At 42.8% G+C, this 17,800-nt stretch overlaps 1 protein-coding gene across 2 annotated transcripts in view; it reads right to left on the bottom strand.

Moving 5' to 3' along the window:
• Nucleotides 1–3,575: 3,575 nt before the first annotated feature.
• LOC139240969 (uncharacterized) overlaps nt 3,576–17,800 on the bottom strand; it is a 40,279-nt gene continuing 26,054 nt past the window's right edge. The window contains exons 9-15 of one of the 2 annotated variants that reach the window (XM_070869586.1): nt 15,669–15,756; nt 14,550–14,674; nt 12,087–12,194; nt 11,235–11,384; nt 10,101–10,554; nt 8,411–8,616; nt 3,576–5,448 (exon numbers count right to left, since the gene is read on the bottom strand). In XM_070869586.1, the coding sequence (XP_070725687.1) occupies nt 5,332–5,448; nt 8,411–8,616; nt 10,101–10,554; nt 11,235–11,384; nt 12,087–12,194; nt 14,550–14,674; nt 15,669–15,756 (1,248 nt within the window). In that variant the 3' untranslated portion in view covers nt 3,576–5,331. Of the gene's footprint in view, nt 5,449–8,410; nt 8,617–10,100; nt 10,586–11,234; nt 11,385–12,086; nt 12,195–14,549; nt 14,675–15,668; nt 15,757–17,800 lie in introns of those variants that run through there. The other variant, XM_070869587.1, reaches the window with a different exon arrangement.

Below are 17,800 nucleotides of genomic sequence, written 5' to 3'. Positions count from 1 at the left end.
CCACTCGTATGGATGTTCTGCTGTTAGTGGAAGTGGCTTTGGCTGCTGTATACCTTGAGCTAAAATTCTCATGAGAACAGTTCCTGACTGCAGTATGCAGCAACTGGAATCACTTCGCAGCAGGACTGAGGTAAAAGCAGTGCCGAGGCAATATGGATAGCAACAGAGGAGAAAGGGGCAGAAACTGGGAGCGACGCTTTAAGGGGGAAGTGGAGAGAATCTGGGAATGGCACTTTAGAGCTATAGGAGGATTTTGTAGAACACTTACCAACAGTGACAAGTAGGGCCAAGCTTAAGATTTCTAGTTTTCTGCTAGTATTTCCAGTCAACTATGGTCATGACTAGTTTCTGACGAAGGTTCTACTCTCAAAACTCATCAGCAAGAAGTGAGAAACTAAGAGTTTAAAATAGTGTAAGATTTAGATAGAGTAAATAAAGAGAAATGGTTTCCAATGGCTGAAGGGTCAGTAAGCAGAGGGCACAGATTTAAAGTGATTGGCAAAAGAACCAGAGGCAACATGAGGATAAACTTTTTTACTCAACGGCTGGTTAGAATTTGAAATGCACTGCCTGATAGGGCGGTGGAAACAGATTAAATAGTAGCCTTCAAAAGGGCTCGGATAAATAGTTGAAGGAGAAAAAAAACTGCAAGGATATGGGGAAAGAGCGGGACTAACTGGATTGCTCTTCGAAAGAGTCGGAGAAGACTCAATGGGCCAAATGGCCTCCTTTTGTGCTGTACTATTCTATGATTCTAACTGCACTGTAAATGGTGGCGTCATGACATCTACTAGATAACCGTTAAAGACAATTCTAAGTAAAATCAAGCATGCTTCCCGTGCATAGATGCTATCTACAGCATCTTTCACTGTTGTATACAAGTGTTCCATTGGACTGGCTGTGTGTGTGTGTGTGTGATTCCTATGTACAATGAGACACATCTTTATTAGATACAAAACATCAACAGACCTCACCAAGATGGAGAAGTCCTGAGAGCACATGATTTATAAATACAATTAATTTAGGTCGAGAACTACTCTAAAATTTGGTGCATTTAGGAGGGGAAAAATTGGTTGGAGATTAAATTAAACCCTAATGCATGTTGCACAGATGAGAGAGGGAATGTTAGCTATCTACTGATGGTTGGTCTTCCTCATAAAGTACAATTTACCTATGCAAAAATGATTTGCAATCATTCATGACCTTGAAAATAGCAAAGGATATCATCCGTTTGAAATTCATACCCTTGTGCTGCCACTATGGTTGGTTATCTTTCTCTATTCCAAACAAGTCTTGTGGCTTTTACCAGAGGGACTTGAAATTACAGCACAACAAGGCTAGAATTTCCTCACATCGCCCATTTACCACTTTTGAGAAAAATGTAAAATCTCACCCATTTCACCTCCCGATTAGCACCGGCGGTAATTTGGGCCTACTATTACCGCTGACGTTGCTGCACATCGCCCACCCATGTTTCCCACCCAAAAATTGATCAAAATTCCCCTGCAGCGCAAATTTCCACAAAAATGTTGTTTTTACCGCCCGCTGCCGCCTGTTATAGTTTAGGATCGAAACTGCCCTTTTTTTTTGGTACTTACCTTACTTGGGCCCAGCGTTATGCCTCCATTTTGTTTTTTTTCTCTGGGGAAACAGCTGCATTTTTAGTTTATCTTTCACTCCCAATGTATATTGAAGGAGGACAAGAAGAAACAGGAGCATTTGATCACAAACGAACGATAATCAATCAGTCAGCCCAGCAATCTCGAGGCCTCAGAAAATATTGCAACTGAGGTTTAAATTTCTGGCTTCTTCAAATTGTTTCCTGTCTCTTGTTTTATTTTGCAGTGCTTTCAAACAAGTATTATTACCCTGAAATCTTACAGAAACCCTCCCCTTGCTTTTGCAGGGTTCCAAACTGTTACCATTAACTCACAATTCAGAGAACATTAGTGTCTCCATCAGTAAAATTGTATTGCTTCAAAATATTTCCCCCAAATTTGCAGGGGAATCGGCTGACTAAAATGTTACATTTTTTAATCTGCCCCTAATAAAGATGAGTTACAACCATGCACTGCCCTCTATACACAGATTTTATTCAGCAGCTCCCCTCTCTCTCAGATTGACCCACCTCTGCACTTTCAAAATGTTCAGCACTGTGTTTTCTGCGCATGCGCAGGGTCACCTTTGACCCCCAAATTGCAGGAGAATGGCTGCACATGCGCAGAGAAGGAAAAAAACGCATGTTTGCCAGGGGTACAAGCAGTAAGGCAAGCAGATCGCCGACTTGTAGGCCCTTTGCCACCGCTCGCTACCGCAAAGCATCGCCACCGCTGAGACTCAACCACCGAAAATCACAAGAGCATGCAGCAGCGGTATTCCAGCAGTTTAAAGTCGCAACCAGCCGGAATACCGCTAAGAATCCAGCGGCAGCGATCCCAGGGGAAATTCTAGCCCACAGTATTTATGGCACAAAAATAGGCCATTTGGCTCAACAGGTCTATTCTGATAAGTATATCCACACAAGCCACACTGTAAACATACATCATGTTATACAATAGAACTCTGTCCTGTCAGTGCAGTAATTAGGGATTTTGATTGAACTGATGCTAGTGAAGGAGTTTCATTAAATTCGGGCTCCCTGATGACACAGTTTGAACAGAGCCATACACCCAGGTTTGACTTAAATAAAAACAGAAAATGCTTGAAATCTGTGTGGGTCAGGCAGCATCTGTGGAGAGAAGCAGATTTAACTTTTCAGGTCGTTGATCCTTCGTCGGAACTGACGAGTGTTCGAAATGAAACAAACCCAGGTTTGACTGCTGTTTTGTGTTGAATTAGTTGGAACTGGATAGAGGTGGGACCACCATATCGGCCAGAGTTGCCGCTCCACGATTGCTGTCCAATGACTCTTGCTGGAAAGAGCACACGTGGAGTTCTGGTGAGAGTGCAACTGTGTTCAGCTGTGAAACCTCCCATAGCCAAATAACCCGGCAACACTTACTGTCGAGATTCACACTTCAACAATGACATCTTGGGCAAGGTACTGAATGCCAGCGATCCCCAGCAAACATCAGCACCTTATGGAGAGAATATTCCCATTTATTTGAGTTGGTCCACTGTAAATATTTTGAGCTAATTTTGTTTGTTTCTAAAAAGATTGAACTTCTGAAAACATCTTGATGTTTGTGTTCATTTTTTGGTGGCTACAGACTCCAGTAAATTCAGTGTGGAGTGGTGCTCATTTGCTGTTAGTTTGCATACATTGACTGATTTGTGCTCTATTCTTTGGTTTTGTTTTTTTGACCCATATTAAAGCTATTTCTCTCTTTAGGTCTCCTCCCCACTGAGAGGAGCAGAGAATAACCATCTCTCAGCCAGTGGCAATGCTTCTGTGTAAATGGTTAATGAGGTGTGTGAGAGTGAATGTGTGATTGCTGATTGGTACAGATGCAAGAATGTAAATCAGATTTCACTGTTTTCTTTGCAAAATACATCCCATTTCAAAATAAACACTCAGATATTTGCAATAAAGTTTTATTTGCATAGTACATACATATACAAAAATGTACAGGACATACAAAAAATGCTCAAGGGACTAGTGTAACCATAATGGACGAAAGGCAGTCATGAGGTGTTTAAAGATGAAAGGATAAACTTTGCAGAGACTTTGCCAGATTTAGTCGAGACATTTACAGTAAGGTATTATAATTTTAAATGGAAAATCTGAAATTTGCAATTAAGAAATTTAAAAAACATCTTACAGTAGAGTCAGACTACTACTATGTAGTTTCCCTGTAAGGCAAAGATTAGTCAAAAGCAGAAGATACGAGATTGGAATAGTTAATTTATAGAAAGTATTTAAAGCTCAAAATAATTAAGCAAAGCTTCAATTTGTTTTGTAACTTGTATGGTTCTAAAATAGGGTCAAAGGAAAACAATTTAAATTAAGTGCCTAACCGAGCATCAAGGGATGAACTCAAGAGTCAGGACCTGAACATTTTGCATTTAAAAAGTGTGCTGGAACAGTTTTACTGACACCCAAATTACCAGGTCACTTGCTTATCAGTAATTGGAATAACTGGAATTCTGTCAGAATTATTAAAACTCAATCCCGGTAGACAAGAGTGTTTCGATGTTTCTTTCAATGGGAAACAGGAAACTAAAGACAATCACTAGATTTATATCAGGCCACATTTCCATAATGAGGATTAGCACTGATGCAAATATGATGCCCTGTAGTAGCTTGCAGCCACACCAAACAATGGAGAGATGTAGAATGGGTGCTGTATTTTTAAAAAATTTGAAAACATGGTTTGGTGGTGGCATTAAAGACAAATTATTGCAGATGAACTCTGGTTAGATCTTAAAAGTTGAACACTCCTGGTAGAATCTGAATCAAATCTTTAAATGATTTTGGGAACTCCACTATCAACAAGTTATTTTACACTTGGCCAACAATCCAGCTTCCAACAGATAAATACCGCCATCTTTGGGACAGTTAGAAAAAAATCACCCTTATACTGCAGGATCAGTCACATGATCCAATATCGTCAGGTCTTCAGTTCGAAAACTGGCAATATCTATTACGTGGCAGTAGTCAAGTTCCTGCCACTCCTGCCTTCTTAATATTTCAATTAACTGATGTAATTCAAGATTGTGAAACTGCAGGATCCTGTGATATTAAATCAAGCAAATCCAAAAAAAAATTGCAGTAACATTTATAATCATGTCTTTTTCATATTCCAAATTTTAGAAAACAAAGCCCGACAAAAAGATCTGAACCAACTGGTTAAAGATAGTGTTAAATACGAGAGCTCAGGCACTTGGAGTAAAGTCAATTCTGTAACTTTTAGCTGGAGACCTTTAAAGGGATAGCAGGACAAAAAGAAATTGATGCTGGAACTCTAGATTAAAAATGAAAGCCTTCATGACCGAGAAGGCATCATTTTTGATGAAATGGAGAATGTATTTTGAAAATTAGACAATTTACACAGTGATGAAACCGATTGTTTATAAGACAGCAGGTAAAAGTGTTATGCCACTGGGATACTTGTGCTGATTAGGCAGTTTATATAGCTGATTGATCACAAAATGCTGCCATCGACTAGTGAAGCAGCTTGAGTATTACATAGACAGCATGGCTTTTCTGTTTTAGTGAGGAATCACCATGGACATTGAAAAACAGCTATCCTACTGTTAATGTACCCAACAGGCAGAGTCAATCAAGCTCTTGAAGTGTCCACAACTTTACATTTCTGCAACTAAATCAGTCTCTTCACCAGAATTAGAGGCAGTGATACAGATGATGAAAAAGAAAGAAAATACGAAACTTCATAATTGCGCCACCCACGGGACAGAACTGGTTTGCTCCTCATGAACCGACACCAGAAATTGTTGGAGACACTTTTGGCTGGTTATGCAAAGGGGCAGCTCGATTGGGACAAAGTGCTGTGGAGCAGAAATATGCAGAGTTAGAATCCAAGATAATACCAATTTAAAAGTTTCTGGGATCAGTTTCAAAGCTGCAAACAAATCTGAAAGGATGAGTGCAGCTCCAACACTCAAGAAGCTCAACACCATCCAGCACAAAGCAGCCCGCTTGATTGGCACCTCACCACTTTAAACATTTATTCCCTTCATCACCGTGGCTGCAGTGTGCACCATCTACAAGATGCACTGCAGCAACTCACCAAGGCTTCTTCGGCAGCACCTCCCAAACCTGCGACCTCTCCCACCTAGAAGGACAAGTGCAGCAGGCGCATGGGAACACCACCTCCACATTCCCCTCCATGAAACACACCATCCTGACATAAATTTATCAGCGTTCCTTCATCGGCACTGGGTCAAAACCCTGGAACTCCCTCCAAAACAGCACTGTGGGAGTACCTTCACCACACGGACTGCAGCGGTTCAAGGCGGCGGCTCACCACCACCTTCTCAAGGGCAATTAGGGATGGGCAATAAATGCTGGCCTCGCCAGTGACACTCACATCCCATGAACTAATAAAATAAAAAGAAAAGCTTGGAACAAAACGAATAAAAATCAACAGCCCCCTCCAGATAGACTTTGCAAAACACCCATCCGAAATGACCCTTGGCTCTAGACTCCCCAGCCAGGGGAAAACATCCTCCCTGCATCTACCCAGTCAAGCACCTTATATGTTTCGATGAGATCACCTCTTCTAAACTCTAGGGAATATAGGCCTAGTCTGCCTACTCAAGCTATCCTCATAGGAGAATCCCCCCATCCCAGGAATCAATCTAGTGCACCTTTGTTGCAACTCCCTCTAAGTCAAGTATATCCTTCCTTCGGTAAGGAGACCAAAACTGTACACAATACTCCAGTTTGGTCTCACCAAGGCCCTGTATAATTTCAGTAAGACTTCTTTATTCTTATACTCCAATCCTTTTGTAATAAAAGGCTAACATATCATTTGATTTCCTTATTGCTTGCTGTGCCTGCATGTTAACTTTGTGATTCGTGTACAAGGACACCCAGGTCCCTCTTTGGAGGCAGCAAAACCCTCCCGTTCCCCATGAGGGCTTTAGTCTCACTTTCTGAAAGCCAGGCATTTAGATCAGCTTTTACAAATATTTAGGTCAACATATAACTGTTGTCAATCTTGGTTTGTGACTTGCACAACAGTTATAAATTAAAAATGCTACTGTAAGGAAGATTGACCTTGTTCTCTCCTGTCCCACAAACAAAATTCACTCTAGATCATAAGAATTAGAAACAGGAGTAGGCCATCTAGCTCCTCGAGCCTGCTCAGCCATTCAACAAGATCATGGCTGATCTGGCCGTGGACTCAGCTCCACTTATCCGCCCGCTTCTCGTAACCCTTAATTCCCTTATTGGTTAAAAATCTATCTATCTGTGATTTGAATACATTCAATGAGCTAGCCTCAACTGCTTCCTTGGGCAGAGAATTCCACAGATTCACAACCCTCTGGGAGAAGAAATTCCCTCTCAACTCGGTTTTAAATTGGCTCCCCCGTATTTTGAGGCTGTGCCCCCTAGTTCTAGTCTCCCTGACCAGTGGAAACAACCTCTGCCTCTATCTTGTCTATCCCTTTCATTATCTTAAATGTTTCTATAAGATCACCCCTCATCCATCATCCGGACGGAATTCCTCATTGGCGCCAAACCCCGGAACCTCCCTCGGGGGCCGGCGCCTCACAACTTGAGCCGCCTCGGGGAAATCCCCTCCGTGCCCTTCAGTTCCGCGCGGAGGGGTTTCCTGTACGGGCTGCTCCTGCACACACTCAACTTTGCCATCCTCGCCTGCCGTCCGGACACGCCATGACGTACCATCCTGCCGTCCGGAGGAGGCGGGGGTCCCCGATGGAGGGCACTCTATGCAGGGGTCCACCCACTATTCATCGGGGACTTGGCCTGGAGGGTGGTGCACGGAGCAGTGCCGTGCAATAAATTTTTAAGCCGGTTCACGGACTCCCAGGCCGCCTGCAATTTCTGCGGTCTGGAGGAGTCAGTGTTCCATGTTTTTATTGAATGCACGAGGTTGCAGCCCCTGTTCCATTATATGAAGGGGCTGCTCCTGAAATTCTGGCTGCACTTACAGTCCCACTCTCCTGATCTTTGGGCACCCTGTGCGGAGGGGAGCGGGTAGGTCCGAAGGCCTCCTCGTAGGACTGCTCCTGGGCACGGCCAAGGGTGCCATCAGCCGGTCCAGGCAGCGGGCGGTCGAGGGGGTCGTTCAACCTGACTGCCTGCCTCTCTTCCGCTCTTACATCCGGTCCAGGGTGTCCTTGGAGATGGAGCACGCGGTGTCCACCGGTACGCTCGCGGCCTTCTGCGAGAGGTGGGCACCGGAGGGACTGGAGTGCATCATCACGCCCGGCAACCAAATTTTAATTTGATTTTACGTTTTTAAGTTTAATTTGTTTTAATTGCCGGTGCTTTTAGTGTCCCCCTTCCCTTTTATAGGGGGCACTGGGGAAAAATTGTGATTTTAGTGCCCAAAAAAAACCAAAAAAAAGAAAAACACAAAAAAAAAACAAAAAAAAGAGAAAAAAAAAGGGCCTTGTAAATGTCTGGTGTGTCACCCAGGTCGGGTGGCACGGTTTAATGTTTTTTGTTTTGCAGATGAACTCCAAAAAGAGTTTCATACACAAGGACCCCCAGGTCCCTCTGCACCGCAGCATGTTGTAATTTCTCCCCATTCAAATAATATTCCCTTTTACTGTTTTCCGCCCCCCCCCCCCCCGCAAGGTGGATGACCTCACACTTTCCGACATTGTATTCCATCTGCCAAACCTTAGCCCATTCGCTTAACCTATCTAAATCTCTTTGCAGCCTCTGTGTCCTCTACACAACCCGCTTTCCCACTAATCTTTATGTCAAGGGACAATACCCCAGAAATTCCTCTTTGGTGGTGGTATTACTCACCATAACTTCTTGTTGCTCAAGTATTTTGGCTACTGGATTGGTGCAGTTTCTTTCCCTCTTTATCCTCCCATCAGGTGACTGGATGGCATGAGCGAGGCAGCAGGAAACCTCGTTGTCCAAAAGTGCCTCCTGGAAACGTTTTCGGCATCCAGGAAGAACTTCAACAAACCTCTGCTTATTGCTGGTCGAGAGCAGGCTACCTCTACCTGGAGGTCAGAACAGGCAGCTTTTAAAATTCACAGCACAACGCTAATGTTACTCATAATTTCCAATAAACTAGGATCAACTGTCTTTTGGTTGAATATCTGTACCTAAGTGGGGCATCCAAACCCAGAACTTGTCCTTTTTATACTTCTCTGGAAAAAGAAGCATTTCTAAATTGCACCTGTGAACAGACTTTACAATTCATGAATAAAAAGGAGTGGGATCAAACTTCAATAGTTATTCATTGATCAGCTTTGCTCAGTTGATAACACTTCCACTTCCACTTCCAAGTCAGAAGATTGTGGGGTTCAGGCACCACTCCAGGACTCAATCTAGGCTGACACTTGAGTGCAGTACTGACACAGCTGGAAGTACTGTGATAAATGAAATGTTAAACCAAGGTTCCATCTGCCTGTTTGGGTGGAGGTTAAAGATCCATTAAATGTCCCAGGCAAAATTTCACCCTCAACCAGTTCCACTAAAACAGATTAGCTGGTCATTCTGCTTATCGTTATGTATGGGAACTTACATTGTGCAAAATGGCAGCTATGGTTACCTACATAACAGCAGTCTTTGCACTTCAAAAGTAGTTCATTGTATGTGAAGCATTTTGAGATCTTGGTGAGATATACAATAAAGTGCTGCACAAATGAAAGTTTTTTTCCTTTTAAAAAAAAAAAAATTGCTTTTGTAGGTGGTATGGAATGTTCTTAATGATGCCAGTCAACTTTTATTCCTATTCAGAGATCTGGCTGCTGTGACGAGAATGAACATTCCCAGTTTCTGCTGGATACTTTTAGCTCAGAGACTAAACAGGGATTCAAATCACATGAGAAAGGAGCTGTGAATCTCACTCTGAAGTAGACACTGTGACTGCTCAAAGTGATGGGTATTGTAAAGTGATTTATTTCAATACCGGTATTTATGTGGAACTCCTGGTCACTTTACAATTCTAATCCTTATTTGCTGAGAATTGAAATGTTCTCACCAGCTTTATAACCAACTATTAAAAGGACGATGGAGCTTCGACGGCACAAGTCATTTCATTTCAATTCTAAGTTAAAAAGGAATTTCAATGTGGAAAGGAGGTGCTGGTGGAGAAGGAAGGGGAGAATGGATCAAATCGCCAAGGCCATAGAGAGCTGCTGTCTACCTTAATATCATGGCATTTCTCATCCTTACAATAAGTCAGGATATTACTTCAGAAAGTCTCAAAATATAAATAAACAAAGATAGGCAGTCATTTTATATTGACCTGGAGCCATACAAGCACGTGCAGATCCGAAAACCTCCTTCACCAACAGAAATTAACCTCATGATCCCCATTTACAACAATTAGGAATTTGTGGCCTTAAAAGGACTTGCCAGGTTAACTGCAGTAGCAGAATATCATGCTGTAATAATATGATATAACAGTTAACATTATAAAAGCAGCCTATCTAAATCTACATAAATGATTCTATGATACAAATGAGAAATTGCTCACCTCTGTTTCCACTGCAAAAAGGAGATTGGGATTTTAACCCCTGGACAGTTATGTGCAAGTGTGAAGAGCTATGGGAAATAGGTGTGGGCAATGTGTCCATCACATTCAAAGCCAGGTCAGTAGAAGGGAGCAACATCTCAGACTGGTGGCCGATGGTAGGAAGACTATTTGGAGCTCCAGAAACATTGTTAGTTTGTATTGAACAGTCCACAAGCATAGGTGTTTGATTGGAAGTCAGGGCTGTATAGTGGGAAGGCAGGGAATGTTCTTCAGTTTCTTGCTGCTTCCATGCTGTAGCGATTGGTCTGCTTTTCAAGGCGGCACCAGCCAAATTGGGATGTTCTTTTGGGAAGATGGGTACACTTGCATCACAGCTGCTTTCTGTGAGCGTCTCTTCGATCACCTTTACCTCGTGCATCTCTTTCTGTAGAAGTTGTGCAAGACGTTCAATATTCTATAAAATAAAAATCTCACAGCTCAAGAACCTGGAGAAAATGGAACAAAAAAAACCAATGATGACACAGTACGCCCTTAAACGGGCTGTGTGGCCCATTCAAAATTTCACGCATGCGCAAAATCTCCCATTCAAAGGCCGGTAAATGACCTGCATGGGACCTCCAGACAGCTGCACAGCTGCGTAGTTTGCGGGAACGTTGATGCATACACAGCTATGCCATAGTGAGGAGTGGCGAACAGAAGTACTGGTTGAGCAGCTCTTTTGCCAGGGAACAGCAGACAGGGGATGAAAATTAGCACTAGACCTTAAAAATGAACAAGAGAACACTAAAACCAAAAAGGGAAAACACTCCCATTAGTCTTGGTACCTTAGGTTGAAAGAATCATAAGCTAATTACACAAACTGTATTCATTAGTTCACAGCTTTTTAAAAATAAGGATGCTGGAGGGTAGAAAAGAGAGACAGACAGAGTTCCTTTTTTTCCCCTCCCTTTTCCATTCCCCCCAGCCATATAAAATTGTTCGGAAAAGGGAAGGAAATTGACGAGGCTGTGAAAGGAGCAAAGTTTTATAACACTCAAGTGATACAAAGTCAACAAATGACGACATTACTGGAAGCCACACGAGTGTATTTTAACCAGTGTTTAAATTGCAGCCATTAAACGCTGGTTCTTGTACCTTTAGTTTTTCCAGCTTTAGATCCACGAGCCCCAGACCCGGCTTGGACTTTGGTCTTTCCAATTCTTGCTTCAAGCTAGGGGTCTCTGTTGCTTTCTCTACTTCATTTGGATCTTCTGAATCATTAAAAAGACGAAGTACTATCTGATCCTAAAATAGAGAATGTGTCAAGCCCATTACATACACAGTGCAAAATCTCATCACACCTTCACTTTGATATGTTATTATACACAACTTCATTTGCACCCTATCAGAGAATTGGAAAACATTGATGGCGGTCCGAGAGAGTGTACCTCCTAGTGACAGTTGATGGAACAACACTGAAGGCCTTAGCCTGGATTTCTGCCCTTCTGCATATTCAAGACTGCTTAAAAGTTGTAATTAAGACAGTTAACACACTCTTTAAAACCAGGAGGCCCACCTAATTTGAAAAAAAAAGGTAACCAACATGGTCACACCCCTTTAATTTCAAGAAAGCCAATTTCTGCATTTTGTTCTGAGCACAGTGACCAGCTATTTGGACAATGTTAATTTAGTGCGATATTTAGCAGCCTCATTCAACAGCAACGTGTGTCTATAAGGCAACGATAATGGAGAAAAACTGTCCGAAGTACTTTAGAGGGAGAGAAAAGGAATTGATTCCAAGCCACTGGGAGAGTTAAGACAGGTGACCGACAGCTTGGCCAAAAAGATAGGTTTTATGACAGCTCTTTCATCCTCCGTGACATAAATTCTTGTCTTGTAAAAGAGTATATACAGTAGTCTTAGAACAATCATTACCAGTTTAAAATCAATAGAAAAAGTTGTACTATGCCACGTGATATAAATATGGTCTCACTATCCTTCACCCACCATTGGCAGATAGTCACCATCCTTTGCATGGTCTGAGGCACTACTCTCATCTGCCTTGCCCTTAAGAGCATGAACATCTGACCATTTCCCAATTTTGTAATTTTCAATCTGTAGGAATGAAAAAAAGTGGGTTAACAAAAGAATCTGGACCAAATTTCTGAATATCTGTGAATGAAAAAAGACAGTGCTTGGAACCAGAAATTCAGGATCTCAAATTCTCAACATATACATACAGGAGAAGGAACACTACAAATTGAACTGGGTCGTGAGAATTTTCAAATAATTTATTAAGATTATTAGCAGCAATAGGAACACATTTAACAGCTCACTTTGAAGTCATTCTGGCTTTGTGGATTTGTCAGTTATTCCATTAATTTGAACACTGATTTAGAAAAAGAGCTACCCAGCCTAATCCCACTTTCCAGCTCTTGGTCCGTAGCCTTGCAGGTTACGGCACATCAAGTGCACATCCAAGTACTTTTTAAATGTGATGAGGGTTTCTGCCTCTACCACCCTTTTAGGCAGTGAGTTCCGGACCCCCACAACCCTCTGAAGAGTTCTTAACTCCCATTTTGTACCAATAATGGCAATTAAAATACACATGTACAAGTTCTTTATTAAATTGCTGAGCCCATACTGTCACTAAAAGTTAATGGTTGTGTACTCAAATGTCCCCAGTATTTATTAGAATTTAAACTCATTTTACTTCAATAAACTTGTTTTGAACTGAATTTGCAATTATGCTGTAAATGTAACTGAACTAAACAATTAAATGCAGAGTATTAGGGAAAAATATTGTTCACTTATGTTATGCAACACAATTAACTCTCAAAATATCAAATGTTAAAATCTTAACACAGTTGAACATGAATTTCTATTTTATTTCCAGCAAGTTCCTTTATTCCCCCCTTAAATTCCCCCTCCTCTTGTAAAGATAGCAACTTATGCTGATGTATTGTTCTACACTTCTCTATTACCTCACCTAAACAAGGATTCTTTATACATGATCCTAGACGTAATGTAATGTTGCCAAGTTTGCTGATGATACAAAGATGGGTGGGAAAGCAAATTGTGAGGAGGACACAAAAATCTGCAAAGGGATATAGACAGGCTAAGTGAGTGGGCAAAAATTTGGCAGATGGAGTATAATGTGAGAAAATGTGAGGTTATCCACTTTGGCAGAAATAATAGAAAAGTAAATTATAATTTAAATGGAGAAAAATTGCAAAGTGCTGCAGTAGAGACACCTGGGGGCCCTTGTGCATGAAACACAAAAAGTTAGTATGCAGGTACAGCAAGTAATCAGAAAGGCAAATGGAATGTTGGCCTTTATTGCAAGGGGGATAGAGTATAAAAACAGAGAAGTCCTGCTACAACTGTACAGGGTATTGGTGAGGCCACACCTGGAGTACTACGTACAGTTTTGGTCTCCGTATTTAACGAAGGATATACTCGCTTTGGAGGCAGTTCAGAGAAGGTTCACTAGGTTGATTCCAGAGATGAGGGGGTTGACTTATGAGGATAGGTTGAGTAGGTTGGGCCTATACACATTGGAGTTCAGAAGAATGATAGGTGATCTTAAGATAATGAGGGAGCTCGACAAGGTGGATGCAGAGAGGATATTTCCATTCATTGGGGAAAACTAAATCTAGGGGACATAGTCTCAGAATAAGGGGCCGCCCATTTAAAACTGAGATGAGGAGAAATTTCTTCTGAGGGTTGTAAATCTGTGGTATTCACTGCCCCAGAGAGCTGTGGAGGCTGGGTCATTGAATATATTTAAGTCGGAGATGGACAGATTTTTGAGATATAAGGGAGTAAAGGGTTATGGGGAGCGGGCAGGGAAGTGGAGCTGAGTCCATGATCGGATCAGCCATGATCTTATCTTATTGAATGGCGGAGCAGGCTCGAGGGGCCAAATGGCCTCCTGCTCCTATTTCTTATGTTCTAGACTGCAAGTGTCAGCAGGCTAGTCACTTTTTTGGGAGGAGCAGGGGGGCACAGGTACATTGTCTTCTAACCCAGTCTGTGCTGGGTTAGCCGATCTTAGTCACAGTATTCAAAGAGGCACTACAATTGGCCTCAGTGCCCTGGATAGGAAAACTAAAATAGAGAAAGGAAGAATGAACACGTGTGACTGTGATAAGACCGTCCCTCCTCCAACAATCAAAAGGCTTGAATAACTGACACTGGGTGAGGATGCAGATAGAAAATAGGCAGGAAGAGAAAGAAAACAAAACACATACCTTAACCTTAAAGTTATACATTAACCTCAAGACTTAACACTGATTAATATAAAATGCTTCCAATTTCCTTTGTTAGGACAGTCATTACAAATACATTTTCCAGTTACTCGTTTATTTTACCAATCTACTACCTTTTGATCATCGACACTCAAAATAATCTTTTGGAAGTTTAATACCTAAACCACCAGTTCAAACCCAACCCTAGATATATACTGACCACAGTTGAAGGGGGAGCAGGTATACGTCTCGGGTGCCATAGGTTTTGAGATGATGGAGCCCGAGTACTATTGAAGTAATTGTTAGATGGTCGAAACACTCGGTCAGGTGTTTGCATTTCAAGATCTGAAAGAGAGGTATTCACAGTATTAGCATCACCTCAGTCCTACAAAACCATCAGAGTGATACATCTGTGGCACAATGTGTTAATTTTACGGCTCAGACTTTGGTTTTAAGCTAGCACAAAGGATGATGGCATCTCCTCTGACACGGAGATCAATAATCTTCAGTGAAAACTTTGAGCAGTCTCAAATACACATTCCACCTTGATAGCAAAACTCGTAATTGACAGATAAATACTGTTAAGAGTCTCACAACTCTGGAGAGGTTTCTCACTCTCGGTTCCACATATACACTGACGACAACCAGCTCTACCTCACCACCATCTCTCTCGACCTCTCCACTGCCTGTGTTGTCAGACTGCTTGTCCGACATCCAGGCCACCACCACAAACTCCGTTCCCTAACCACCGATTCCAGCCCCCTCCCTGGCCACTGAACCAGACTGTTCGCAACCTCTGCGTCCTATTTGACCCTGAGCTGAGATTTCGTCCCCATATCCTCTTCATCACCAAGACCACCTACTTCCACCTCTAATAGCGCCAGTCTCTGCCCCTGCCTCAGCTCATCTACAGCCGAAACCCTTATCCATGCTTTTGTTACATCCAGACTGAACTATTCCAATGCACTCCTGGCCGGCCGCCCATCTTCCACCTTCAATAAACTTAAGCTCATCCAAAACTCTGCTGTCTGCATTCCAACTCACACCAAGTCCCATGCGAAACTTTATTTTAAATCTAGATGCTGCAAAAGGTCAAAAGTGAATGGAGAGCCATCACTAGGCCACTCATTTGCCTCCTGACATTCAGCCAAGAACAGCACTGGGACAAGGTCACCCATCCTGCCCTGTCATTATCACATTGATGTCTGCGGATGCTAGCTGTGCGCAAAATGGCTGCCTCAGTTCCCAATATTACAACAGTGACAACACTTCAAAACTATTTCATTGGCTGCAGGTAGTGAAAGGCGTTATATAAATACAAGCTTTTTTTCCTACCTACCTTTGGCATCTGGTTTCTGAGTGCTGGGAACTCCAGCAGAAACAAATGTGGGGGCAGTACAGCTAGAGGATTCACAAGCTCTTTCCATCTGGAGAGAGAGAGATAGAGAGAGAAGAAAATGTTATAGTTCTAGATTATCCAGATTTCATTGGGGAGGGGGATGCAGGGACACAAAAAGATAGGAAAAAATGGCTAAATTATGGGAATGGGTAATTTTGGGAAATGGGAAAAGATTGATTTGCAATAGCACCATTTTGGCTCTAATGATCTCACTGGCAGAGTTATTAATCTATCCCAGTTTTACATCTACACTCTTAATTTATAGCAACTTGAAATCAAATAATCGGGAGAGGTCTAAAGAAAAAAAAAAAAAAAAAAGTTCAATCTTTGCTCCGAAACACCAGTGGCCAGATAACAAATAGATGCTTGAAGTTTTGAAGTTTGTAGTTAGTTAAAACCATTGATTCTACAGACAGAGGACATCTGAAGTTCGCCATGGCTTCCAATTTTTCTAAATATTGGTTTGAACATTTAAGACTACCAACTCTTCTTGTTTCATCTATATTTAATACTTGCAACAGAAAGTCGGAGGCTGGGATTGCCACTTCCTGTGTAGGGACGACCAAATCTAAAAAGGGATCAGCTCACAGCTTAGGTAACATCAACGGAATGCACAAAATCTGAACCAGGCTGAACTGAATCAGAGACTCATTTGTAGAATAGCTGAAGTGGGGCGGGGATAGGGGGGAAAACAATCCATATTCCATACATGACACTCTTCCTTCCTTCTCTAACCCTCCTTAAAAATAATGCTTTACAATGGCCCAGATTAGTCCTTCTGTATCCCAAAATATATTGAGTTAGGAAGCCAACATCAATTTCCCTGCTCATGGTGACTATTGCTGGTATACTTTGTAATCAATTGTTCACACATGCCATGCAGTATTTCCCCCACTTTGCACCTGCCATAGGAATGTTGGAGCAGTCCTTGAATGCAAAGTTCTGATGTGTGTAGACCCAGGACTGCGTTTCAAACCCAATCCCAAAACAGCACAGCTATTATCCCAAAGTGAGGGGCATCTTAGGGTCTCATTTTTCTTTTGTGAAAAGACCCATAAATCACAAGTGAGGACACAGAACAAAAGATTGATACAATAAATAGGAACTATTAGCACAAAGGAGATTTCACATAACCCAAGTTTGCCAAAACTTGTAGGGGACAAAATTCAGTTAAAGGGGAGGACCGCTGTGAGCTCGGCAAAGGGTTTAGTTAGGCCCACTGGACCACCAGGGAAGGGTGTCAGCCAGGCACCCAAGAGGCCACTACTGACGGGCCAAACTCAGAGTTGGAGTCAGGCAGACAATTAAAATAAAATGGAGGCGCCAGCAGTGCGTCCTCCCCTTTAAGAGCGGATGCGCCGCCCAGGCACACACAGCTTCCCGCGGGGGGAGCGGTCAGTGGCACCCGCTGGTGGCACTGTCGCACCCACAGGGCAATTTCTCACTGGGGTCGGTAAGGGGATCGCCACTGGTCGGTACATGCCAGACGGGGCGGCAACACGCACGGTGCAGAAACACGTTCCCGCCGCTCCCGGCCCTGGGATAATTTCTGATGGTCAACCCATCTGCCTGCCGGTCCATCCCATCCGTCGGCGAGTCCTATTCGCTCTTAGAGGTGGTAATGGAGCTCAAGGACGGGGGCAATTTCGGCCCCGTAGAGGGTTAATTTATGAGAGAGAGCCAACTGATTCGTCATACTGGCCAATAGTAAAACAGTTGCTCTACTCACCATCATCATCATCATCGGCAGCCCCTCGGAATTGAGGAAGACTTGCTTCCACTCCTGAAATGAGTTCTTTGATGACTGAACAGTCCAATACAAGAGCCACAGACTCTGTCACAGGTGGGACAGATAGTGGTTGAAGGAAGGGGTGGGTGGGACTGGTTTGCCGCACGCTCTTTCCGCTGCCTGCGCTTGATTTCTGCATGCTCTCGGCGATGAGACTCGAGGTGCTCAGCGTCCTCTCGGATGCACTTCCTCCACTTAAGGCGGTCTTGGGCCAGGGACTCCCAGGTGCCAGTGGGGATGTCGCACAATATCAGGGAGGTTTTGAGGGTGTCCTTGTAGCATT

The sequence above is a fragment of the Pristiophorus japonicus genome, chromosome X (genome assembly GCF_044704955.1).
Source record: "Pristiophorus japonicus isolate sPriJap1 chromosome X, sPriJap1.hap1, whole genome shotgun sequence".
In the NCBI taxonomy this organism is placed as follows: Eukaryota; Metazoa; Chordata; class Chondrichthyes; family Pristiophoridae; genus Pristiophorus; species Pristiophorus japonicus.
This window is presented reverse-complemented; position numbering and strand designations above follow the sequence as displayed.